The sequence below is a fragment of the Maylandia zebra genome, linkage group LG7, assembly GCF_041146795.1.
Source record: "Maylandia zebra isolate NMK-2024a linkage group LG7, Mzebra_GT3a, whole genome shotgun sequence".
NCBI classification, from domain to species: domain Eukaryota; kingdom Metazoa; phylum Chordata; class Actinopteri; order Cichliformes; family Cichlidae; genus Maylandia; species Maylandia zebra.
In genome coordinates, this window is record NC_135173.1 from 7,156,628 (window position 1) to 7,183,360 (window position 26,733).

At 41.1% G+C, this 26,733-nt stretch overlaps 2 protein-coding genes across 8 annotated transcripts in view; one reads left to right on the forward strand and one right to left on the reverse strand.

Annotated features, from left to right (window-relative positions):
- Positions 1-260: 260 nt before the first annotated feature.
- Positions 261-13,082, reverse strand: accs (1-aminocyclopropane-1-carboxylate synthase homolog (Arabidopsis)(non-functional)). Of its 6 annotated transcripts, XM_076885634.1 has the most exons (19): positions 11,938-13,076; positions 11,059-11,813; positions 10,926-10,985; positions 10,724-10,794; positions 10,507-10,576; positions 9,764-9,830; positions 9,066-9,163; positions 8,870-8,947; positions 8,558-8,658; positions 7,988-8,077; positions 7,835-7,880; positions 7,583-7,724; positions 7,072-7,214; positions 6,808-6,961; positions 4,261-5,698; positions 4,093-4,151; positions 3,747-3,949; positions 1,948-2,139; positions 261-1,608 (listed from the first exon to the last, which is right to left on the reverse strand). In XM_076885634.1, the coding sequence occupies exons 1-15, from the start codon at positions 12,575-12,577 to the stop codon at positions 5,304-5,306; spliced, it is 2,910 nt and encodes a 969-aa protein (XP_076741749.1). In that variant the 5' UTR covers positions 12,578-13,076; the 3' UTR covers positions 261-1,608; positions 1,948-2,139; positions 3,747-3,949; positions 4,093-4,151; positions 4,261-5,303. The 6 variants fall into 6 exon arrangements, with proteins under 6 accessions (XP_076741749.1, XP_076741748.1, XP_076741747.1 ...); XM_076885633.1 differs by having other exon boundaries at positions 3,747-4,151; XM_076885632.1 differs by having other exon boundaries at positions 4,093-5,698.
- Positions 13,083-13,569: 487 nt separating this feature from the next.
- Positions 13,570-26,733, forward strand: part of furinb (furin (paired basic amino acid cleaving enzyme) b) — a 96,458-nt gene continuing 83,294 nt past the window's right edge. Inside the window, exons 1-2 of one of the 2 annotated variants that reach the window (XM_004563421.5) lie at positions 13,570-14,069; positions 22,040-22,317. In XM_004563421.5, the coding sequence (XP_004563478.1) occupies positions 22,141-22,317 (177 nt within the window). In that variant the 5' untranslated portion in view covers positions 13,570-14,069; positions 22,040-22,140. Of the gene's footprint in view, positions 14,070-14,225; positions 14,435-22,039; positions 22,318-26,733 lie in introns of those variants that run through there. The other variant, XM_004563422.3, reaches the window with a different exon arrangement.

The window sequence follows — 26,733 nt, forward strand, 5'->3', positions numbered from 1 at the left end:
TAGTCAGGATAAAAGCTAGAGTCTACCACAGGCAGACGAAGTTTTGTTGAACAGTTACAGTACAAAAAAAGTTTGGATATGTGCCAAGATCTTTTTTGTTGCTCTTTTCTATGGTATACACAGGAATGTATACACACACACACAACTGCTATTTAACTTTTAAAAAAAACATGTAAGCTGCTACGTGTAAATAAAACAGAATCGAATCATTTGCAACTAAATGAAAACTTGTATTTACTGAAAATAACTTAAAGACAAGATACGTGTTATACCGAGAAGTTTTATTGTTTTTTGATAACATTAAAAAAAAATACAAAATGGGCAACAACAACAAAAAACAACAAAGTAACAAAATTCACAATTAATAAAGACTTGGTATAAAAAAAGAAAAGAAAAGAGAGTGTTTCAAAAGTCTAAAGGAGAAGAGTCCACCAGTGTGAAAGGTAGTGCAGGCAGACCGTTCAAGAACATTGTTTCTTGTTAGTCCTACAACGGACTGGCAGCCACTCAAAGATGTACCCCACGTCCTGCCAAATGACAGCTAGCTGACAATAGTTGGAATTCTGTTGATGCGCACCAATGTTTCTTACTGTAAAAATTGCAAAGAATTTGCAAGTGGGAATTTCCTTAACTACAGTGCAATCTACTATTAAAAGAAATGTGCATAAGGGACACGGCTGAAAACAAGTACTGAATGGCCATGATCTTCAGGCCCTCATGGAGCTCTGCATTAAAACAATGCTGTAGTTGAAATTATAGTCTGGGCTCACGAATATATCTGAGAACTACTCATCTGTTTATAAATAAACCCAAGTTAAATCTCCAAAAAAAGAAAAACATATGTAACAGACCAAAAATGCTTGTAATGTGTAAATCTGTCAACATTAATCAGTACCTATCATCTTTTACATGACAATTACTATTTGAAGTGTCACATGGCCATAACAATGACTTCAGGTAAGATATATCGCAGCAGCACTATTTAGATAAATGTACTAACTGAATGTCTTGTTTACGTAGATTGAACTCAGAGCCCTTTATACCTGGACCTGATCCTGGCTGAGGCACAAACCTATCATTAGTTGTGTATTTCACTAGTTGGTATGTTATTAGTCCTTAGTGTGTTGTGGTTTCATTTCAATCAACAAACCAGTGAACCAGTCAACAAACCAGAAAATGACTTCCACAGTAAGCCCAGCAGGAAACTTCAGTTCTTCTGACTTCAGGATTCTTTCAGTGCACAGTCCTTTAGCGTCATATTCATATTCATGTCCTTATTGTTTCTGAACTCCATTCAAAATTCAGACATATATTTCATCACACCCTTGTTGCTTTTGGGGCTAAAAGGATGAGAACTTTGACTAAAAGATTGTTCGTCGGCCTCAGATGGAGAGGAAATCCGCCATGGCTCCACAGCATTCTCCAAGTCAGGTAGAATGTCTGGCACGACAGCCTGTTCAACGATAAAGACGATCGGCTCCACGACGAGCAGCAGGGTCCAACCTAAAGCCCCCAGCCAATAGGAGGAGCCAAGACTGGAGAAGTCCTGACGGATTTCTTCACGGTGCTGATATGTGAAAAAAGACCAGCTCAGGAGGAAGAAGAAACCTGTAGACAGATGGCGAAAATGAGTCAACTCTAGTATGATTACCGCTAAAAGAAAAAAGGTATTAAGCACAATTATTACATGCCTGGAGCTTTAGGAAAGACTTTGCATGATAATGAACTGCAATTCCAAAGAAAATAAAGTCTCTGTGCGCTCCCCAGCGGGGTACATAAATGACTAGTACATGAAACAACTTCTGTAGGTGAGAGCTTGACATGAATGACATAAACCAAAAGGCCATTTGGAGGGTAGTTGGAAATGGAGAAACAGAATAACAGAAATCCAAGAAACACCGTGTTTACATATGTGGATGTCATAGGAAATGAATATATGTTACACACCTGTGGGGGCCATGGTGAACAGCAGCAGGGTAGTGGGGTAGAGCGCCTTTTGTACAATGAGGAGAGCGCGAGTGTTTGAGTAGGAGCGCACCGTCTGGGATGTCCAGCAGAGGGCAAACACCAGACACAGAGCAGCCGTGCTCACGGCCATCAGGAAGGAGAGAACTCCAAAGACCCTCTCTGCTTCCAGAGCTGCAGGACACAAAACAACAGACAAAAATTAGAATGGGTAACTACACTTATATTCATTTTTACACATTCATTTCCACTACGAGCATGATAAACACTACACAATGTCAAATTTCCCACAATATATCCCTTATTTTATCCTCGAATGCCTTTGCTAGAGAATGATCTGTGAGTGCACTTAGGATTAAATGTTTGGAAAACAGGATTATGCTGTTTTCCACCTCTACACTTTTATTCTGGCACTCCACCAGAGTAACTGTCCATACTTCACTATTCAATTAAGTCCTTATTTATTTAATACCAGCTGTTTTGCAGCACTTGAAGAGTCCACTGGAAAAAGGTAATAACCTATTAGCTCTGGGCTTTTTTTTAAAAAAAAACCCTGTTTCTTAAATGTCTACTTTCTTCTGTCTGGCCAAGTTTCACAAATTTGTCACAAGCCTTATATACTTTTTTTTTCTAGAAATACCCCCAGGGGAGACATGTGGGATGCGCTAAAAGAGTACCTAGAAAAATGATATTGTGCTGTTGCCAAATGACTGTATTTCCCAGCACTGTTGGTTTTTAAATGAAGTACGGTACATCAAATGACTATTATTCTGCTACTCCGGCAGATGATTTGATGCTTGACGAGAATGTGTATAAATATTTCCTGAGAAGAAACAAGGTTTCGGCCAGGAGCAGATGTATAAATGATGTCATTAGCTAATGTCACTGATGAAAACTGCAGGAAACCAAGTGTTCAGGGATAACCTTTATATGTTTATCTCCTTACCTGAAACTCAATATTCAGTATCGTTCTTTTTCATTTTAGAACAGACACAGCATAATATATCTCTTTAAGTCAACTTTGAACTATTGCAGTTAACAGCTATTTACTATATTTTTATCTTTTTAGTAAATTAATAATTTTGTGGTACTTCTTAATAATCTTAATATTGATCACTCATTCATTAGAGTTTCTTTTCAGCATGAGGAAAAGACTTTTTGTTGTTGTCATAACTGATATTTTTTCGTTGTATCATTAATCATTTCTAATCACCATTATTACTGTTATTTTTTTATATATTGTCAAGCAAAAAGACAACAACTATCTTGAGTCCCTTCTCATTTGCTTTCCTTCTTTGTGTATGAGAGCAGAGGACTTATACAATATTAGATTAATTGTTAAGAGCATAAACTCAGTTTATGTCAGTTTATGACACGAAATGAGATTTGAATGATAAAGACCGGGTTTTAGCTCACTAAAGATTTCGCAAGCACATTCAGTACAGAACTGAGCCTTAACAAAGAATGCAATTCACCCGGACAGAAGCAAGCTCAAACTTGTTTACTGCTGCAGAGAATCTCTTCTGTAACTCAGCGTTTTGTCAAATCTCCCTTTTGATATTGATCCTCTCTTGAGAAAAATTAATTCTCCTAAGGCTGAAGCAAGCAGAAGCAGTCTTATCAAAACAGCACAGCAAAGATGTGCTTAAGTCTCATTAAATGTGCTGCCTTTCCTAACACATTTTAGTCAGTCAAACCTTTAACCTAACACAGAGTGAAAGCTTAAGACAGATACGAGATTTGTTGACTGCAGAGTGGTGTCAGAGAAGCGTTTGGCTCACCGTTGATGCCAATATCATCTTTAGGATTCGTCTGGTCGCTTTCAGTGGCGTTCCACTCCGTCCACAGTCCCCTGTCCTTCACCCAGTAAGGTGTCCAGACTGCATAGCACACACACAGGCACCCCACTAATCCCAAACAGGACTGTGAAAACCTGAAGCGACCGATCGAGTCATCCAGCTCAAGAAACTTCATTTTGACACCGCTAAAAGAGACAGGGGCGAGGATAAACAAGAGTGTAATTAGGATGTGCTGAAGTTCAGCGACAGAGGGATAATCTGTCTTAAAAGTAACCTTGGCATTTAGATTATTTAAATGAGCTTTACAAATATAAAAGCCCTGGCTTACCTTTGTTGTTGTTGTTGAAGGGAAAAAAGCTGTCAGGAACCAAGCTGTGAGGTTAAACTCTGATTTGAGTTTGCCGAAAAGTAGAAGAAAGTGTAAAAGTAGTGCTGTGCCAAAACTACTGTACAAACACTTCCAGCACTCATTTGACATATGAGATAATATGCTTACAACCACAACAGATCAAACTCTCCACCGTCGCAGTGGAAACTCCCACCCATCAGGGCTGAAATTTCCCCTTGAATTCTCCACTGTGACTTGCCGAATCGCTGTATAGAGAAAGTGAAAGCTCTAGCAACAGCCATTCAATATTTGAGGAAGCAGAAGTTTATGTGTCTAAAAGCAAACAGAGTTGAATAGGTTCGAAAAGCTCGATCTACAAGTCCCTTAACAGTTCAGCGATTATGTTCGACTGCAATAAACAAATCAGACCCTTGTCATGTAGAAAGTGTGTGGGGGGTGTCGTCGGGTCATTACGCATCACGAAACGGTTAAGGAAATCCCACTCGCTGTCACAGACAGTGGGCTACAAAGTGTTGTCAGCCAATAGCGTCTTCAGCATCAGATATCTCCCCCTGTTCGTCACTCTACTCTCACCACCTTCACTTTCCTTTGCAGCAGCGGAACAGAGCCCACAGCCCACCCATGCCAAAGAACAAAAGATAATGTCACACTGAAACAAACAAAGAGCACACAAAATAACACATCTCCAGCTAAAGGCTACTAACTCTAAATGAATAACAGTCAAGAAAATAAATAATACGTCCTGTATTTATTTGTGGACTATTAACTTTACAGCAAGTACAATTCATTTTGACAAAATAAACCGCGTAAGATGAAAATCAGAAACATTTACAATTCATAAGAAAAGAGACTTGTAGTGTTTGATGTTAGGACACGTCTGATTTTTGGTTGTTCTATTTGGCATCCACTTAGAATATCAGCAAATAAATCCACTTCTCAGCTTAACAATAAGGCCTCAAGACGCATACAGAAAAGTACTCCGTCCTGTTCTTAATGCCAGGCCGGGTTTTTTCTTTACTTCTCTTTAACCTGGTCTCAGCTATTTCATTCCTCAAAAACAGACATCAGAGCTGACCTTGTGTCAGGTGTTTGTGTCAAGCTTTTCACCATAAACACAGGAAGCAAGAGGGATGCTTAAGTACTGCCTCTTGAAATTTGGCAGCTACATTCGTGCCTGTATAATCCTAAGCTTACTTTCTGGCTCTTTGCAGCAGGACCTTGAACACATCAAAAATTTCTGGGTCCTCCCCAGCAGACAGCTCTGGAGTGCTTTTCTCCAGCCAATCAGAGGAACGGATCTGATGCCTGAGAGTACCGATCAGCGTGTCAAGACTCTCTGTGGGCTTAGAGGCTTGGCAGTCTTCAGTGGCCAGCGAGCCTGTGTCAGGAACAGGGCTATCCCTCTCCTTCAGCTGATCTGATGAATTGTTCTCGGGTAAGGTTTTTGGATTGACAGTAGCAGCATTGTCTGAACCTGCATTGTCCTTTTTTACTGGCTTTTGGCTCTCCTCACTGGTTTGTTTGCTGTCCGGGACTCGCATTTTTGCTTCAGTTTCTTTTAAAGCCTCTCTAATTCGCTTAAGGCCTGAAAAACCACAAAACAAAGTGACAAAATAAGTCAGTACAACATAAACCTTTGAATGAATAAATTATATCACAAATATGTGCTAATCACTGTCTAGTATAAGCACAGGGTGACAAAGCATTCTACATATTTAATCCAGAAAGCTGTAAACTTTAAAATAATAGCATATAAACAAAGTATAACTATGGTAGATTTAAAAATACAGAAACAATTAAATATTAACAATTAAAGCCTTTACTATTATAATTTGAAAGATATCGCTGTACTAGAATGCTAAACTAAAGGATGTTTTTTTGTTTTTTTTTTAATCAACCGATTAGGTCATTACAGACTACTCAGTCTTCTTCTTTTGGAATCGGAGAGGTTAACATCAAGCCAAGAACTTTCTGCATACACTATCTCAAAAATAGCTATGAGGAAAATGAATGAATTAAGATTTTTATCCTCATTTTTATAAATGTTGAGCAAGAATGAGGAGCAATTTTCATGTGTTTAACTATTCTTTTTCAGTTTTTCATAATAGACCAAGGATAGCAAAGGACTTGGGCAGGAAATTTGTGGTAAAATTTAAAGGATATGACCTTTACTCTCCCTCCCTCAATGCAATAACAGCTAATCGTACCTTAGAACCAGAGTCCACTGAAAAGAGCTGCTTGTTTGCAGCTGTTTTGCTTTCAGCTTTATATTAAGGAACTGATTTTAGATCACTGACTTGGCCATTGAAGAACATCCCATTTCTTTCAATCTCATTTCTTCTTTTCTTTGAAAGACTCTTGGGTTGCTTTTCTAGTATTCTTGTGTCATTATCCATTTGCACTGTGAACAACATAGGTGTACAATAGTTTTGTTTTTCACTGCTTCTTTGGACCAACAAATCTGGTCCAATGTTAATGGCTCACTGCTCTTCCTAAAACAGAGAGTAGGTGAACGGCTGTGTGTGAATGTGTGTGTGAATGGGTGGATGATTGTGTATAGTGTAAAGCGCTTTGGGGTCCTTAGGACCAAGTAAAGCGCTATACAAATACAGGCCATTTACCTTTTTTTTTTTAACGGCTGAGAGGGCATAAACAGCCTGGCCAAGAGAGACTACGAGTGTTGTTGGTACTGACCAAGCTGAAGGTGGTGCTGTTGGTCTGCAAAGACAATGCGGAACCACCCGGGCACTGAACAGCAGAACGCTTGGCCACAACTGAGCAGCAGCTTGTGCCTGAGGAAACATTTCCAAAGAGACAGCTCCTCCTCAAATGATGACTCTTGGAGATACTACCAAAACAGAAGTGACAAATCAAACCTAAAGAATATATATCTCAAAAGAATGAGAAGAATGTTGCGTTCATATGCAAGCCATTTCAATTCGACTTCGGTCTTGTTACCTTTCTAAGGTCAGCCCAGACATACAGTGTCGCGGGCCTGTCTAGAAACGGGATGCCCATACTGAGCAGCTCTCCAGTCAAGTAGCTGCACGCAGCTTTCAGCCTGCGTCTGTTCTCAGGCAAAAATTCCTCATTGATCCACTCTACAACACGAGAATGCCAAGTGACAGTCGGCAAGTGTAAATTAAATGTTACAAGTCTTTCTGCAGCAGAGGCCCCATGCTGTGCTTGTCATATCAGAGAAAGCAAAAAAGGGAGGCTCGTGTTTCTTGAAAGCATGGAACGCACAAGGTAGAACAGTGGAATTGTTAAAATGCTTGCATCAAAAGTAATTTGCATTTATGAATATAAATTCCGCTATACACGAAATGCTTGTTTTGTGTAAAGCGTGCTGGATAATTTTGTCCAAATTGTGCTCATGTTAGGATTATTTTCCAAGTGGTTTTTCTGATAAATCTGATGTTACAACAGCAGTGTGACTGCAAAAGAACACAAAAAGCTCAGATCTGACCTTTATCCTGAAGCAGTTGTGCAACCTGGTGCTGGGTAGTCCCAGAGACACCATGAAAAGAGCCCAATTTGGCCAAAGCCTCCACGAGGTCTCTGTTCTCCGTATATAAAGTGCCTATTCTGATTCCTGCCATTGCAAAGTCCTAGAAAGGACATGACAAAGTCAATGAAAAATAATGAACTGTGAAAGCAATGTATACGGTTATTGAAAGTCTCACAGTTTTCCACTTCCAGGCCTCTGTACAGCACATACCTTGCTCATTCCCCACATTATATGCGTCCTCTGTGGATCGGGCAAACTGAAATAAGGGCACATCATTATGAGATAAGTGGATGTCTTCAGCAGCAGTTATGATGATTCAAGGTCTAACAGACTAATCATGCAGAGGTTAGGTTCACGCAGTACCTGTCTGCACTGAGGACACTCTGAAAGGTGACAGATTCATCAAACACTGTCAGCATGTACACTTCATCTACAATGGCATGGAGAGCATTTCTAAAGCAGGGAAGGAGACAGGAAGATAACATAAATATATACATATTTTCAGTGCAGCAATAATAAGGCCTGGTTTTATATTCTTAATGGATATTTAAGACAAGGAAAATGCAACATCAATGTAAAACGGTTCCTTCAACGCCCAGTGTCACTGTAAAAGCACTGTGGTTTATGGTTACAACAGCTCAGTGCCTGGAAGGGTCTGTGCAGGGAATTACTCTGGCAAGATCATTTAGAAAACAATAGATGTTGCAGGAGTCTCTTTGACAATATGCTGGTGATTAAGAGAGGTCGTAAAACTCCGTCAAGAACATTTGATATTCCACACACGGGACAGAGCTCTCCGTCATAAAATAAAACAGATCACAGTAGAAACTATATGCAGTGACTTGGCAAAGCGCTTAAAGGAACCACAGGAATGTAGAGCAAGAGGATTACAGCGTTAGGCCGCAGTGTGAGATAATAGTGAGGCAAACATACCTTTTGGCAAACTCCAGGAAGGTAATCATTTCCTTCAGGCTGTAGATTTCAGCCAGAGGGTTGTGGGGGTTCATCAGGATAACGCCGCGAATTGTCAACCCCTTAAAGAAATGGCAGGTTCAACTGGAAGTAAACAGGAACTGCTACACTGTACCTTCACAGTCTTTACAGATAAACTGAAAAAAAAAAGTCTCTGAGAAGAACAAAGCATCCAAGGTGTTTATCTACGCTGAGAATTTTGCTCGAGTAATTTTGTCTTTCTTTTAACATTTAAATGTTACTGTTTCAAACCAGCATGCCTTCACACGTTACCTCTTCCTTAGCTCTTTGCAGACCTTCTTCTAGTTTCCGTACAGTGAGGCGGAAGGGTCGGTTATCTTTGCCATCAGCCTTTAAAAACAAAAGAAAAAGCAGCCCAGCTGAATAGGGGCCATTACATTCCAGTGTGCACAAAAACATCCATTTCAAATGCAAAATGCTGCAAGTAACTCGGGTTGTGCCTTCCTACCTCACAATCAAGGGGAACATGGAAGAGTTTTACATCGCTATACAGATGAAGATCTTCAGTGATGACGCCGTAGAAAGGAGTCGGAATAAGGATGGCATCTACGGGATGCAAAACACACAAAACAGGTTAAAATATGCACTTTTTTATTATCTCACTTTTCATTTTAGTATACAAATAACTAAATGTGCACATATAATCTGTATCATATTGTATTTTCATGGGTGTATATACTGCACAGCAAATGCTAACTGAGCCATATCTGGTACTATTTTGAGTTGTTACTGGTCATTGCCTTTGCTAACATGGAACCAAAATCACCAACGAAAAGCATCTGCTGATTTCAAAAACATCCCACTAATGACTGACTCACTCTGCCTTAGTGATTCAGGTAGGCAGTAAATAGGTAAATACCAGCTGACTCTGAGGCTCATGTTTTTTTTTTAACGTTGTGACTGAGCAAAACAATTTACTGCGCTGCTTAAAATGAAGCTTCGCCAGCAGAGGTAAACAGAATGCGCAATTTATGTGGCTGGGTGTTTTCTTTAAAATAAGTCTGCGTAATCCTTCCAATTATCTGTTAAACAAGCAAAAGAGGAACGCGGACTCGACTTCCTCTCTACCGCGCACTCATTTTTATTCATACGGTACAGATATGGATGCATTAAATGAATTGTACGTCAAAGCATATCTGAACCTACCTTTAGGATCACAAATTACTGCAGCAATACATGAGAAGAGGGAACCACAGCCATTCATCACCACAACCTGGACAAACACAGGCATCCACTGTGTTATGAAAGACCCAATTATGGCACGAGTCCTGATAAATGTGCTTTAAATTAATCCACCTACTAAACCTGCTATTCATTCCTGTGCAAATTAAGTTGGTGAACCCAGAACTGCTGTCAGTTCAATTGTAGTGTTTGACATTTTTTGATCATTAGTGAAATAAAGCATTCAGCTCAATATCCTTCATTTTTGATAAAAATGAGAGGCTATAATCCAGAGCATTAGTATAAAAGTGGAATAAAGGCTTATTTGTCAGTAATTATGTTATTTGCTGGACATCGCTATGAGTCACAAGATGAGGACTTTATTTACACAACCTGGGGATTTATTACATCTTCTACCCTTTATCCTGTATACTGTGTGTCAAATATTATTATCTTAAGGGTCAATAACATTTATGGAGTCATTATATAGGAGTTGTGCAATATAGCTCCGTGGCATTGTGCAGGAAAGAGTATAAAGTCCTCAGGATTGTGCTTACTGCAAGGTGAGTGATTAATAAAAAGGTGTTCCAGTTTTACCTTTGTTATTAATATGATTCCCTTAACGCACTAAGGTTTTTACATATTCAACTGGCTGTGGCTGCCGTCTTAAACACATTTCATATATTACTTACAGTGCATACTATTTCAATAATAAAAGCAATACCCACGTTGTCAGCTTTTAATGGGTTTGGAGAACAACAGTAGCGAGTCAGGAATTTTGCAACTGCCACCCTGAGGCTGAGAAAGAGCGAGACGGAAAGGTCATGGGGTTAATGTGCACAGTGAAAGGTTGTTGTTAAAAATGTAACTTCACCATGAGTCACATAACAAATGTGATCCTCATTAAGAAAAGATTAAAAATAAATGTGCATTTAAGTGTCTTACAAAGCGTGCCCCCTCCAGTCTGAATACTGCAACAAGGATGGGTTGATGTGCAGCATGTCAGGCTTGGTCAGCTGTAGCAGAAAAGGAAATGGGATTTTTTTTGTCAAAGAGCAGGCAGAATAATTCATAATAATAAGTAATAACAAGTAAATGGCTATACACATATCATTATAGACTGCATTGAATCTAATATTTATCTTACCCGCTTATGAAGAAGATCATAACAAAGTTTGTTCTCACTGGTCCCCATGTTGATAATACCCTGGAAAAAGAAGGAGCTTTTAATAAATGCTTAAGCATCTGTGACTGGTGTTTACAACATTGTGCTCCCTTACATCAGGGTTGTCTGTATCATGGTGCCGGTCCATTCCATATTGGATGTAGCCCTCCTGGAGGATACCTTCATGGAGTCGGATGCTATTACCACGCTCAGACAGGTAGATGCTATTGCCGGGACCTTCCTCACCCCTCAGTGTTTCCAAAGCATTCTGAGACATTTTGCAGGCCTTGACAGATCTGAGCTGTGACTTTTTTGTCTCCTGATTAAAAACAGACTCTGTCGTGGGAGCCTCTGGAGGTGGCTGGGATGAAGATGAAGGAGCAGAGGGGGCAGGCGTTGTTATCAGCGAAGCTGAAAAACGAGCTAAGGGTGAGGTGGCGGGGTCGCTTTGTGTTGTGGTTTGCGTACCCTCTCTGACAGCGAGCAACACCCCCGTGAGCATGCTGAACAGGTGGAGCTCATGCTGACGCTCTTGTTCTGCCCTCCTCTCCTCCCGCTGCTCCCTGCGCTCCTCCGCCTGTAGCTCTCTCTCCAGCCGCGCCTCCTCCAGTGAGAGGAGACGTTCCTCTGCAGACTGCTGCCAGTTCAGGAAGCTGGCTAGGGCTTTATCCAGTCTCTCCTGACCACCGCATCTACCGCCCCCATGGCACCATGATGTTTTACCACCCCGGCGCCGCTTCCTCTGTCTCACTGAGGTCTGTTGACGAGAACCCTCCTTTCTGGGCTCGTCGGATGTGTCGTGTGACACGGGACCACCAGCAGCCAAGGTGGTGGCTGTAGCAGAGCCAGTCATGTTCAGGTCACTAAAACCTGAGAATGTAAAGAAGAGAAATAAGATTTTAGCCTGCTATCAATTTTATAAACATATGCTGATTCTAACTAATAATAATAATAATAATAATAATAATAATAATGATAGTTCTCGGCTGACAACCTGAAGGTGAAATTCTTGTATTAAGTGTGCTCTCGGCTCGGCTCAGGGTGTCTTCTGGCTCCAGTAGAGACTGCCCATCAGTTTCCTGATCATCTCCAGAACCATAGTACATCTCAGGTGGTGCCTCTCCGGAGTTCAGCATGCTCTCCTCCACATCTTCACATTTGATATCCAGCGGATCTCCAGCTTTTGGGGGCTGGCCAAAGAGAAACCCACCGGAGGAAGCAGGACCAAAAGAGCCCGCTGGCACTCCTTGCAGGTATGCCTCAGGTGCCCCAGAGGTCTGGAAAACCTGTTGAGCTATGACAGCTCCGCCTAGGGAGGAGTAAGTAATAGCCGGCCGATTCGCCAGCACTCTGTCCATCACATCATAAAACTTCCAAGACCTCATTTTGTGGTTGTCCTTGATGCGGCGGTACTCCAGCTTCATCTTTTTAATCTTCTCCCTGCACTGGTCTCCTGTGCGGTAGATGCCCTTTTCACGCAAAATGTGGGCGATACGGTCAAACACGCGCTGGTTGCGCAGTGAACTCTCCAGTTCAATCTGCACCGACTCGTCGGACCACAGCTGGAGCAGCTCCACAATCTCCGGGTCAGTCCAGTTGCTGCCTCGCTCATGCCTCCTACCGCGGAAGTCCATCGTCTAAGTTAGAGGAGGATTTCTGCAACACGGGATGATGATAGCGAAAACGAGCAGGCGGCCTCTGTCAGGCCAACTTCAGGCACGCCGACACACGCTGGATTTTAAATGCATTACTCATGCAGTAAAAGTGTAGGTTATACCAACTCACTGTAGTTTCTCTCACCTTAAATCAAAAATGCAGCGCTCCGAAATGAGACCACTGTGGAGCTGTCACTCTCATGTGACATCCACGTAGCCCGATACATGTCACGAATGGTTAACCCGGTTTGGCAAAGGTTTGTCCAGCTGGGGTTAAGATCTGTAAATATTTCTCACAGCAAATGTTGTAATAACTTGGAGAAACGGGGAATAGACGCGCACTAAGATATCTACATCCGGGTTGACGGCACATGCGTGCTGTCCTTATTCCGGGATAACTTTGGTCCGTGTTATAACGCTGGAGCTGCTGAAAGCGGGCTGGCTTTCACTTATACCAGGCTGTAACGGGGTAGACGTAACCATGCGAGTCAGACTCAAACGGGGAGCTTTGTGTTATAGCCCCCTCTACTGGTTCCAGTGCTGTTTTGTTCGGTTTTTTTGTAAGTTCAGTTCATATCCAGGAGATGGCAGTCACACACAGGTGTACAAATCAAGCCAGCCTTAAAGCATGGATGCGTGTTTTGTATACAGTCATGTCCCGGAATTCCTCCTGTGAGGATAAACTAATCAGCGTTGCAGCTTGAAACAGGCATAATTTTGACACAGTCATCCAATTTCTTTAGTTGTTACTTTAACCATTCTTATATTTATTTAGACTTTTAACTAGTTCATCATAAAAGTAAAAATAATACGATGATACGAATGTTATTATTTATCCTGCTATTGTCAAATGAAAAAAGGGATTAGCGTAACTTTAGGCGAGCTACACAACAGCTGGCCCCGTCCCTATAGGAGACTGCGACGATACACATCAAGCGCACACTATAAGCCGCTCGCTCTAAACGTGACGTATTTCCTGGAGAAAAGGGTTAGTGGCAAGTTGTTGTAATTTTCGTCCAATCCTGAACCGCTTTATTGTATTGGCACACAGCGGCTTATTTTCCCCTTTGTCTGTCCGTGCTGTTTAATTTGTACGTGTGTAAATTAAAAACAGCACTACTCCAGCCAGCAAACAAACCACGTGAAATGACTTAAACCTATTAGAAGAAGCCTCCGAAGACATAACTGGGCTCGACGGTGGAAGTTAACTGGCAAAATATAACCATGGTGGCTGTAAGTTGGTGGAGGATGACAAGCAAGACGGGATAGTTGAACTGAGCACTTTTCGGTGAAGATGGGTGCATGCGGGTAGCCTTGTAAATAATCTCCCGGACCGAGTAAAGGACGCACAGTGTCAGGTTAGATGTAAAGTTGCAAGTGAAACCCGCAGAAGGAGGAATGGGAGTCTCCGCACGGAGGGAGGATGAGGAGGCATGCCGTCTCGGTCCTCACTGGTGTTTGACTTGCTAAGGTAACTCCTACGGCTGACAGCCGCTTTACTGTTTTGCTATTTTTTTCTTCTTCTTCTTCTTTTTAATCCGTGAGTTTTTGATGCGTTCAAAGCTGGGAGGGGAGCTGTGCCAGAGTGGGTGGGAACAATGGGAGTATTAGCGGAAAGCGTTTCAGTAGTCTGCCAGCGCTGCCAACAGCGCTCACCAGTCCTCCCAGTCAGGTGAATGCTTCTCCAGTCTAGATAACAAGATTTTTTATTTTATTTTTTTAAACCAGTACAGGGGATTCTTTTTTTTAATTTTTTTTTTATTGGTAGAGACATGGCTTAGTGACATAGTTGGCCAGCTCTGCTCAGACGCGCTCCTCTGCTGAAGTTTATTGGTGGTAAGATAACACGATTGTCCTTAACTGTTGTATTTACAGTGCTGCTTTCTGCAGGATGTCACATTTGGCTCGGCTAATTCAGTTTACAGTCTGCTTTCCACTGTCCTCTGCCTGTCTTGCGCGCACACTCTTATTTTTGCGGTCTCATAGTTATTCAACCTGACGCTTTAATAGGGAGTAAAGCTAATCAAGTGCATTTATCTGTGTATGGTGAAGATAGCTGTAGTAAATTTCACTCAGTTCTGTTTGTCTGGCAGGGGTGAAAAACACCAAAGCAGTGCGTTAGTCTCCGTCAAACACTGTATATATGCTTGAAGAGCAGCTCAGTTTGAGCAAACAAGCTGCAAAACTAAACCTAAAGTAATCCAAGTCCTGCTGTCCCTACCCCGTGGGTAATATTGTTTGTACTTCTAGTGCAGTTCCCACCAGAAGTAAACCCAAGAAGGAAGTCAAGGTCACCAGTTGTTGAGGCAAAAAGTATGGCTCAGGGCATCCTTCTTATTCCGACTACGCTACATCACCACATCAAAGACTGACTGATGTTCTGTGCTTTTCCTTTAGGTCTAGGCAAAGGTGCCTTCTTAAGTTTATATAGATAGAGAAAGACTTTGCCGTCAACCTCCAGCCTCCAATCTCCACTCAGTTTGTCACCTGTACTCCTAAATCCAGTACTAGTGGTCCTAGAGGTGTGAGCCCTTAGCAGCACATGGTTTATAAGAGATATAAAACAGGAATGCAGTGGAGGAGAAATAAGTAGGGAGACAAACTTGTCAACAATATAACTCATCTATAAAGTAGGAAGGAGGTTGTCTTAGATGAGGGGGAAGTTTACCGCGGGGATAAATGCCAAGATTCAGATGGCTGTTAAAAATGGGGTTGGATGTCTCTGTGGGACATTACTTACAGAATTGATTCTTCCTCCTGGACACAGTGATGCTGCTGCCCCAGACAACATTTTTATCAGGCTTTTCCATCTCTGTAACTTATAGACAGTGGGAGCCAGGATGGATTAGGCTTTAGTGGCAGTCAGTCATGGCGTTCTCACTCGCTACACGGCGTGTCTCAGATGATCACCGCACAGCTCACATCCCGCCGTGTAGCGCAGTCCTGATAGAGCACAACATGCCTGTGCAGTGCCTCTGGCTTTCCAATCGCACTCTAACTTGGAGCAATTTTCCCTCGCAGGAAAGAATACTTGGCTGTCAGTGGTACTTCACAAATGCTGCAGCATGGTTGTGTGCCTTGGTTTTCTGTGAGAGGCCGGCCCAGAGCACATGGTGGGTGTAGATTTGGCTGGTGGGAAGCCTGAAATAGAGCTGGAGTGCTGCATATGGTCTGTCACAGCTTTGTGTTCTTGTCATTGCTAATGGAAATTGGCAGTTGCTCTCCATCAAGTAAAGAAATGGATATTGATTAAAAAAAGAAATCTATCTATACCAGTTCCATTATTGATTCTGCTTGCAGACTCTTTATCGATTCACATATGATTAATTTTTTGATTATTTTTTTTTTCTTGCGGAGGGAAGACAAACTAGGTGTTCATGGGTTAAATGAACTTTTTTTTCATTTCTGAGTCTGAACAGAGTGCAACAGCAGGAAAAAAAACTTTGTTGTGACTCAGGTGTACAGAACCTCTAGTGCCATGAGTTTGACGTTATGGGTTTGCAGCACGGGAGCTGTTATAAAAATAATCCAGAACTGATATTCTTGGAAGCACACGATTCCGATGGATTGGAAAGTTTGGAATGGTTCTTGATGCAACTTGTTCTTTATTCTCATCTGTCAGCAAGGGTGGATGCTATTTTGTCTCATTATGTTTGTCATGTCGCTCCGGACTGAACCAATTGCACATTGTGTCCCTTTCTGTTGTTTTGTACATATTCCTCTAGTTTGTATATATTCCTCCAGACTGTATATATTTCTTCTGTTTGCTATTTATTCCTGATGTCTTTAATTTTTATTTATTTTTTTACTCCTGCACAGTTGGCGTGGAGCACCCATAATTTCTTTGTACATGTACAGTAACAATAAAGGGCTATTCTATTCTATTAAACTCCTTGTCAGATAAATCACATTTAACCTACTGGGAATACTTGTGATAGCGGTGTGCTGTTGACTAAACAGCTGCTCCAGAGCTTTGGGAAATCAAGTCTTTTCCAACTAAAAGAAAATAATATTTTGAATTTTCTTAAGAATTGAGTTTGATTCAGGTTCACGCTGCTGACAATATTGCTTCATTTGACTGATGGTGTTTGAGTTAGTATTAAATGTTGTGCCCTTGTTATTTATTTATCTTTGCACTCAGCAACAATTACTGAGTTTTATGTCAAATACCAATTTTGAAAGCGGAACATTTTAAGATAAATAATGACTGGATGATGTTATTTTTTTAATGTAATTTATGTTTGGCAAGGATACCTCTAATTTGGTTACAAGAAAGCAATAACGAAGATATGTAAAGTCGTTATAGCTGGATAAAAAGCTTTTTTATGGGGGATGGCAGTAAGAGTAAATTTAGGAATTATACAAATGGGAAAGTATATTTCAAATGTGCCTCCTGTTATTTAATTGCTTTAAATAACTGGAAGGCGGCACAATGTCGCCACACAGCAAGAAGGCTCCTGCAAGGCTCCCCAGAAACATGCTTAATGGGTTAACTGGTGAGTCTAAATGGGCTGTAGGTCTGAGTGCGAAGGGTTATCAGTCTGTCTATGTTAACCCCGCAATGGAGTAGCAGCCTGTCAGCTCTGTCACCCAGCATCTGCTAGGATAGACTCCAGCCCCCCACCCACCACCCCTCCCCCTGCGACCCCGACTGATTGATGTGACACAACAGATAAACATGTTTCTGCCATAGGTAAATGTCACCTGACTTGTCGATAGGCCGATATCAGTCAACACCGCAGATGTAAGCCGATGCACCGTTCGTCCAATGTATCAATGCTTTACTGTTTGCAACCTGCAAAAATGCAGGCCACTAATATCATTTACTGATGAGTCAGTTAAGCCGATAATATAGTTTCTGCTGGTGAATGTGTTAGGCTGTAACCTTTAAATTATATACAACCTATAAAATACAGCATTAGGATAATAATAACAGTGTACTCAAAAAGTGCATTAAAAATCCCCTACCATGTTTATATAATAAAGATAATGTGGACTATTTTTGAGCAGTTTTAATCTGTTTATTGCTGCAAGTGTTTAGGGTACAGGGGCTGCAGTCTAATGGACTGGGGAAGTTATCAAAACATTAATTAATGGACACTGCTGATTCATCTCCCTCTAATCTCAAACAGCTTGAATAATGAGTGAGTCAAAGCACACGAGTCAGTCTGTGCTAAGCTTCTTCAACGGAGCCTGCAAAGTTCTGCTGACCACTGAGCAAGAACAAGGGATTGGCTGATGTGATGCGTCCTCTTGAAGGACAACTTAGTTGCTGATGCTGAAGAATAAGAGAGGATTTTGAATCGTCTAGAAAGAACATCGTGGCAGAAGTTGTTGCTCCTACTCTGTTTCAGCAGTAAGAAATTACTTTGGGGAAAAAAATAAAAGATTTCTCGTCCTCCTTATAAAAAAGGGCCCACTTAACGGCTTTTAGAAGTCTTGACAATAGCTTGAAACAGAAAGTGCTCAGTTAATATTTCAAATCTGTCATGTTATTTTAGCAAATCACGGGTCATTTATCCACCCCTGCACGTCCACTGAAGGTTCAGCGTTGTACTAATCTCAATCGAGGTCATGCAACTCATTTTGTATTTTCATTGTAGTTTAGATTCTGAAGTCTTAGTTCTCCTTTGGTGTGAAGGTTGAAGCTACGGCTTACTTTTAGGCCTTTGATGTATATTGTAAGAGTAAGCAGCCACTTGTTAATTCCTCTCCAGGCTGCATTTTGAAAGAAGGTGTTTTGGGAGTTGTATTATAATGTGCTTGTTGTTTTCCGCAGTGCTGTATGAGGGGGAGGGACCCCACTAGTACCACCTCTATCTCCTCTCTCTCTTCCCCTGTTCTCGCTCTCCATCTATTCTTCCATCTCTCAGCCGTCTCGGTAACAGCAGACCCCTGCTCCTGTTTTTGTGGTGCTAGCATAGTGTCTAATGAGCTCAGAAGAAATACTCCACAGGAAGAGTGACAGCCCATGGTCATGTTTCCACCATTTCTCCTGTTGTGCTCAAATCACACCCACACCACATTTGTGAAGCCACAGAAGCGAGCGTCTACTCTTTGAATAGTTTGAATCTATGCAATCTGCGCAAATGGGCTAATTGTTTGGAAGATTGAGGGATTGAGGGTATTTTCGGGGAAGTGAGGAGTTTACGGCAAAAACAGCAGTTGCCTCCAAATTCCTACTGCTAAAAGCATATCATTTGGAGTTGGGAGGTTTTTCTTATCAGTCAACAAGGAAAGGATTTTGGTCAAAATAAAAAAAAATTGTGTTTACGACTAACCCGTCCTTTATTTTCTTTCTCTTGTCCAATGTCGGATCATTGTAGAAGCACATTAAGCAGAATATCCCAGACTTCCTTTTACCCAGCAACATTTCCAGACTCCTCCTGGGGGATCCCGAGTTTATCGCAGGCCAGATAACCTATAAAATGTATCTGGAGGAATTTCGATCTAACCCAAAGTCCTTAGAGTAGCTTTCTCTGTGAAATGCATGAGCCACCTGAGCTGGCTCCTTATAACATGAAGGAGTAGTGGATCTACTCCAAGCTCCCTCAGATGTACGAGCTTCCCACTCCGTCTCCAAGGGCGTGCTTCCATTCGGTACGGCTGCCATGTAGCGTGCACTAGCACAACAGTCCCTGCTCTCTCACTGGCCTGCGCATACACAGAATTTAACGATTGGGACCGGAGTACACATCAGTTCATCTCAGCATCTCAAATCCCCTTTCTCATGCTCACTCAAACTTAAATATCATACTTGAAAAACACATTTGCAGAGTACAAAAGGGGTCATGATTTCAAGGATTTTGTGGCTTGATTGGGAAAGTAGTGTCACACTGTCTTCTCACATGCACCAAACATTTGCTGATTGCCTAAACCGTTTTTCACTGTAGCTATATGAAACACTGCATACTGTTCTTGGGCAGATTTTGTACTCCTATTATGTGAGGACCACTAAATCTCACCTGGACCCACCTCTTCAAGCAGGTCAGGGCACAGCACAGAGCAATCACACGTGTCAAACAAACTGTAATTTTGGGGGTTAAACGTGACCTGCCGTGGTACGATTAGTTTGGTATGAGTGTAACCCGAAAGCCTGAGCCCAGCTCCTGTGCAAAGGAAAACATTTTCAGTCAGTTGCATCCACAGCCTCATTTTTTTTCTATCACTACCCAGAAGTCATGACCATAAATGAGTGTCTGAATGTAGATCGACTGCTCCTTTTACCCATTACTTGTGAAAAAATGCCAAGATACCTTCGCTTCGGGGAAAAAACAAACCTGTCTGTAGGGAGCAATCCACTTTTTTCCAGCAGAGAAATAAATAGAATTTATTTTTTCAATCTAAACTGAAGGTTTGAGGCTGAAACTTTCCCAGATTTAGTAAAAAAGTTTTTAGTTGCATTGTAAATCTAAAAGGCTGAATTCAAAAGATAAATTGTATAATTCAAGAAATTGTGCCACCTTCTGCCCTTTTTGACATGATCAGGTATTACTTTCCATAAGGCATCTTACAAATGCTCTTAGCCACTGCCATCTTTCTATCCACCACATCCTCGGGCTCAAAAATAAGACGTAGTCCTGCAACCAGTGGTGTAGCCTCCTCATCCTATGATCTTAGGATAACATCAAGAGACACAGCAAGTTCTTTAAAGCTTTGAACATCCTACCTGCCAGGTGTTTTAAAAAGTTGTGCACCAAGAAAGTATACCTAGGAAAATGTGCACTACTGAAGGATCTGGACTGTCACTATCTTATTCAAAGGCACCTGGTGGCACTAGGTAAAGTATGCTGGGGTTTTAAAAGCCAGATCACAACCAACTTGAACGAGTATTGGAGAGCTGAGAGAGTTTGATCATGTATCCAGGTATACTGTAGTTTGACTGCTGCTAAAAAAACATTAAGGAAGCACTTGATCATCACAGTATAATGCAAGGCTGTGAAACCTCAGAGATACAAGTCTGTCCACAAACACAAGGAGACAGGCCGTTACATAAGACAAGCTGAAGAGGGTCGTAGAAACAGCAGGAGCAGCACCAGAGCCCTACAAAATGACCTCCAGCAGGCTACTTGTGTATGTTTCTGACCAGACTGTCAGAAACGTACAAAGACTTGGACTCAATGAGGGTGGCATGAGCTCCTGACAGCACCGCGCAGTGCAGCTCAATTGGCATTCGCCTGAGAGCTCCAGAACTGGCAGGTCCGTCATTGGCACCCTGTTCTCTTCACAGATGAAAGAAACTTTGCATTGACCACGTGTAACAAATGCCACGGCATCCCCAGTCCTTGGTCTGTCACATGTGTGTATGCCTTCTAACTGAACAGATGGATAACACTGAAGTAATGACTAGTTTAGTGACTTTGTATTATACTGTGATGATCAAGTGTTCCCCTTTTTTTGTCTTTTTAGGGTTTCTAAGGCAATGAACAGCTAACTTAACAGTTTTATACTTTAAATCTAAAAATCCTGATGTCCAGAAATGTTGACATAACTATTCTAAATGGAAGTGTACCAAATTGGGGGGTCTACACTGCAAATTCAGCAAATTTACAACATCTGAGTTGTTTTTTTTTTCCACATCGGTTAAGTGTGTTGTGTGGATTGATACATTTGATATCATTTTTGTGTGATCAGCAGCGTTACCAGTGAGCCGCTTATGCCTGTATGGTCTCTATCTCCTGTTCTCTTAGGATGAGCTGATATACTTAGCAGATAACCACACCTTATCTGTCTTCACACTCTGAGTCAGTTAACTTACCTTAAAGCTTTCCTTTTTATGTTTGACTTACAGGCCCCTTTTTTATGATCCAAAGAGCTACAAATCAAAGAGCAGCAGACGATATCAGTTGAAAATCTTGCTCATTTGAACATCTGCTCAAATAATGGTCCTTTTTAGCGTGCTTATTTTACTATTCTGTTAAATGTGTTGAAAGTACCTTTTCATACCTAATAAGCAGTCTGTTATTTAAAAAAATGGAATACCTTATAATGAAGAGCAGTGCATGAGTAAAATTTAAATATTTTCTTCCTCAGACACGTTTCCCCTCTTTTTGCCAGTAGCTGTATATTGGTTTGCTAGGAGCTCTTCCTGTATTGCAGCAACATGCCTACTGTATATCATTATCATACATTACCATTTCAAGTCTCAAAAAAAATAAAAGAGAATTGGAAAATGATTTAGTTTTTGGCACAGCCCTTGTCTGTTTCTGACCTAATATTTATGCTTTGCACATTTATTAAGATGTGGTCTTCTTCTCAGAGTCTGACAGCAGACTGTAAGTTTCATGCTTGATAAAGTCTGTGGGTGTGGTGTCTATTTTTGATGCAGTTCTGGGTTTGTTTTTGTGAACGGTGTCTGCGGTAGGTAATTCAAACCCAAGAGTGACCCAGTTAAGAAGGCCATGTTTGTGTTTATAGTTTGCTCTGTCCTCTCATCTCCAGGCCAGTGTTCTACTTTGCTGCTGTAAGGTGGAGCATCCCCACTCTGCCTGGGACACAGCAACAGACGGACAGATAAACTGCGCTGTGAAGTTGTCCTTTTAATGGATGCCAGGGTGGCCCTACTTCTCTTGTGGACAGTCTTTGTCCTGCTGACAGCTGAACTGAATTGGATTGATGCTGCAAAGGTCTATACCAACACGTGGGCTGTCCAGATCAATGGGGGCCCTGGGGAAGCTGATCGCATCGCCAGGGAACATGGATTCATCAACCATGGCCATGTAAGTTCTACGTCTCTTACTCCTTCCCTCTATTACATTGTCTAAAATGTTATCCTATATATGCCGCATATGTCTGTTTGGATTAGTTTCTCTCCTATATACCACCTACCTACTAGATTTTACTTTACTATACACAGCCATGGTTTGTTACAGCAAAGTCTTGCAAGTCTCAGGCTTACAAAGCAAGTGTGCATCAGAGAGCCTGACACTTAGACAATATTTTCTTTTTTTCAGTGGATTGCTAAAATCTGGCCTCTTCCCATTTCTTGTAGCTTAAGTGGGGCATGCATGATTTCTTACCATGCTGGCACATACTCGTGTTTGCAGAACAGTGGTAGGAATAGACGGCAATAATAAGGGTGATATTTTAGGGTCTGAAGGACGGTGGCTCTGTTTAATTATGATGTAGCTAGTTTAATTTTATTGCTAGCACTTCAGTTGCTGTTTGTGGTCTTGCCAAGTCATTTTATTTAATTAAACTGTTGTATCACACAGTTTTGAGATATGGGAGAGGGAAAAAAAAACAACTGTCAGAGGGTGAAGAATGAGGAGGAGAGACAGAGAAGTGACTTATTGTTCTTTCAGCATATTAGGTCCCTCACATATCAAAATGCTTCAGAGGCTAAGCTTTTTCATATTTGTGCTCAGCACTTGACAGCGAGTCGCTATTTGGTCCCCTTTCCCCTTGTTGCTTCACTTGAGACTTTACTTCATTTGCATGTGTCTGTGTGGAGCTGCTGGAGTGTTACACACACACATGCACACGCCAGTGAACAGCCCTATGGATTACTTCTTACGACTGTGCGTAGGAGGTTCTGCATATTCCCGTCCCACCTCTACCCACCTCAACTAAAGAGGATTCTCTGAAAGAGAGGTTTGCGAAATTAAATCGGGCTTATCTCTCCTGCCTTTTTATTGTCAAAGATGGTTTTGTCTGGAGTGCAAAGCCAGAAGTTTTTAGTCTTTTATCCTAGCAAATAGTTGTAGTTCGGGTTTTTTGACAATCTGGACAAGATTGGACTTGTGTCAATAGGAAATGCTCTTTACGTCCATTATAATAGATCACATCCATGTGACCAAACGTTGAGCCTCTCTGAGGAACTTAAGTTATTTTTAAATGTGCAGTTACTTTAGTATTTATGTAGATACTGCAGTAGCTTCAGGCTTAAAGTATAAAACTATTGTAGTGCAGGATAAAAGAAGGCTTTGGTATATTGGCCCCTAACACTTATACTGTAAAACGATTCTGTAAGTTCTGGATAGAATGAATTGGGTAAAATGAACCCATCAATATACTGCTCACAAAATACAGATATATATACTCTAGAGCCAAAAAAGTATCTCTCTCAGAATGAGGTAATTCTTCTTTCTCTCATATTCCTCGAATGTGATCACTTTCCCTAGGAAAAGAAAGTTTAATCAGTTCCTGCCTTCTGTTTATCACTGTTGCCCTCATTTCACCCAGCTACAGAAACATTTCGAGCCTCTGCCTATAATACCACTTAATTAAAGGATAGATGTTTAGTTTTCTACTTTCTGTTAATTACTGATTACGTCAAATGAAGAGATGCTGGCAGAAGGCAGAGAAATGAATCCTCTAAGATGACTCTGGGTTTGCGAAATCTATGATCCCGTATGGCAGATTGTCAGTTAAGTGCACACGAAATTAAGCTAAGGTCCTGGAAAATGAAAGAGAATTGCATGCAGACTCATTTTGAAGAGTGGGCTCTAAGAAAATCCCACTTACCTCACCCCAACAAAGCCTGTGGCACTTTTCTCCAAAAGCGGAGGGTTCTGTTTTTTTTCCCTGCAGTGTGGATGTGGGAGGCAGGTATTCCAAGGGTGGTGGTTATAGTTGGCTGCAAGTTTAGGGAGAAATGATACAAATACTAATTTCCTAAACACGGTGAAAGCTAGGAGCGTGTGTGGGAGACACTAACAAAGAAAGGAGTAAAGCTAGTGTAGCATGATGTTATGGACAGAAAAGTGCTGGATGACTGGAAGAAATTTAGTGTTATCCACCGTCTGGAATTAGATTTTGTAGGAGTACATCTTCAGTCATTGTTTTACAGAAGCACCCAAATAAGTTTTATTTTAGTCTCTCCTGAGTGGGTGCTATGAGAAAATGATGATATACGGGCTATGTGCAGTATCTGCTCTCTGACAGTGTAGTGTGGGTTATGTGAGGGTATGAGTTAGGCAAGACTTTGTAGAGCTGGCAGCTTAGAAAGGGAATGACTTATTCATTTTCCCATCATCCTTGGTGGTGGTTCTATAGGGCTCTTGTAGAGAGGAAAGAGGCTGATGTATAATCAGGACTTAATTGGATTTTTATCACTAATGTGATTACAGGATCATCACGTAACTGATCATTTGTTCACTGTGGTGCTTAGAAACACCTTATTGTCTCTGCACGTCTTTTTGTATTTGCAGATTCACTTATTATGTTTCGGCCTAATTTTCTTTGAGTGTATAAGGGATAATGTGCGCGTTTGATTATGCTTCATGCTGATATTTAAGTGTAAATGTCATCAAGACTTTGTTTGTCGGCATCGTTGTATCTGTTTGTTGTATCTGTGTTAAATTTTGGCCTCCTTTCTTCGTAATGCTTTGTGTATGTGTGGGAGTTCTATGGTAGGGTTAGGAGCTAAATGTCATGTTGCGTTGTTGGTGAGCCAAGTCAGAATCATTGTTTTTATGAGGATGGGCAGGCTCTGTAGGTGGTGACAGACTGAATCACCCTGAATTAGACGTCTAACGCCACAGCCTTTCTCTTTGTTTCTTTGTCCTTCTCTCTTTCTGCATCTCTCCATCTGGCTCTCCCAGTTTCTTTCTATTTATAGCTAACTGACTGTAAACATGTGGCTGTAGTGTAATCTCAAATAAGGGCTTTTTGTTCAGCTTCACACAGTCAGCTTCCCTTGGCAGGGGGTCTTCTTTTAAGACTGCAGGAAAACACTCCATTAGGGCTGTGCGATATGACCAAAATCTCATATCCCAATATAAAACATCTATCGTCCAATAACGATATAAATCACAAAAAATGTAATATTTTCTGTAAATTCTGTGAATCTCGGGTAGGTGAAGTGTTTCCAGCTGGGCGTCTTGTACCTGGAGTCAAGTGTTTTAACCGATGCATGAAACTACACATTTTTAGACAGGTTGTAACAGCCGCCGTTTTCTTTGTGTGTATTTATTACACGGCGTGCTGCGGGGAAAGCCTGTTCTAACGTTTGAGTCTAAGGTTTATTTTTAGCACCTGACGACTCTTTTTTTGCTTCTCATCTGTCAATACTCTGCATACTTTTTCAAGTGATTCTGTTTATTTTGAAAATTCTCAACAGGATCTTGAGCTTTATTGTGAAAGGTTTATGTGGAAAATAAACAAGCGGACATGCAATGGTGTAACCGTCGTTGTTGCTAACGACAACCCATAAAAACAGGCGCTTGTCCGTCTGTAGTGTGGTTATATTAAATATAAGAGAAAGAGAGAACTTTAAGAAATTAATATAGCCACTACAGTGACCATCAAAACGATGAAAAAAATATTGCCGTAAACAGTTTATTTTGCGATACCATGAAACAAACGATAGCGTAAAAGGAAACGATAGACTTTTGTATATCGTCATCCGATATATATCGTTATATCGAACAGCCCTACACTCCATTGGCTTCAGTGTTGCACAGCTTACAGACCATTCCCATTCAATGAATGAATGTTTGATTGCAATCATTTTGTCTCAAGTTATAGTACTAAAATACTCTTTCAGACTCAACTTTTCTGTGCTAGGTGGAAGGTAATGCAATCTGCAATCTGCAGTTGTCTATTACTCTGCATGATACCTTGCAAACTATGTGACATGTCAACCAACTGGCCTATTCTCTCTCTTCCTTTATTTGATTCAGTGAGCTTATTTGATTGGCCAAAAAAAAAAAAAAAAAAAAAAAGAAATGCAACAAAATGATTTAATGAAATACATCTCACTCTCACGCACTCCCTTTCTTTCTGTCATCATGTAGTGGCTGTGGGAGATTGTCACAACACACCAGTACTGAGTGCATGCAGATGTGGCACTAATGCTTTTAAGGCCGAGGCTGTTTATATTAGACTGTGTTATTGGTTTTATCTTGCATTCATTTGCCTTAAGTGCAATGGGGAGGATGTGTTTGTGTGAGAATGTGTCATTGGTTTGGCTCTTTAAACCCCCCACCCCCAGTTATTTTAAGTAAATAGCTTCAAAAAGCAACATCAATTTTTTTTTCTCTAATCAGTTAAGATTACTTTCTTCCCTTTCTTGCACATAAACTTCTTCAACACTTTAGGCTCAATCATAAAGTTATTTCACTGTTCTCCTTCATATAGACGTGCACCTGCCTGCAGTATTTGCTGATTTCAGTTCCCCATTGGACTTTGAA

Coding starts and splice junctions, on each gene's coding strand:
- accs (XM_076885634.1), bottom strand. CDS start 12,577: ATGGACTTCCGCGGTAGGAGGCATGAGCGAGGCAGCAACTGGACTGAC. Junction 9,831..10,506: donor ACCCATTAAAAGCTGACAAC/GTGGGTATTGCT, acceptor GTGTTTGTCCAG/GTTGTGGTGATGAATGGCTG. Junction 9,164..9,763: donor AGTAATTTGTGATCCTAAAG/GTAGGTTCAGAT, acceptor TGCATCCCGTAG/ATGCCATCCTTATTCCGACT.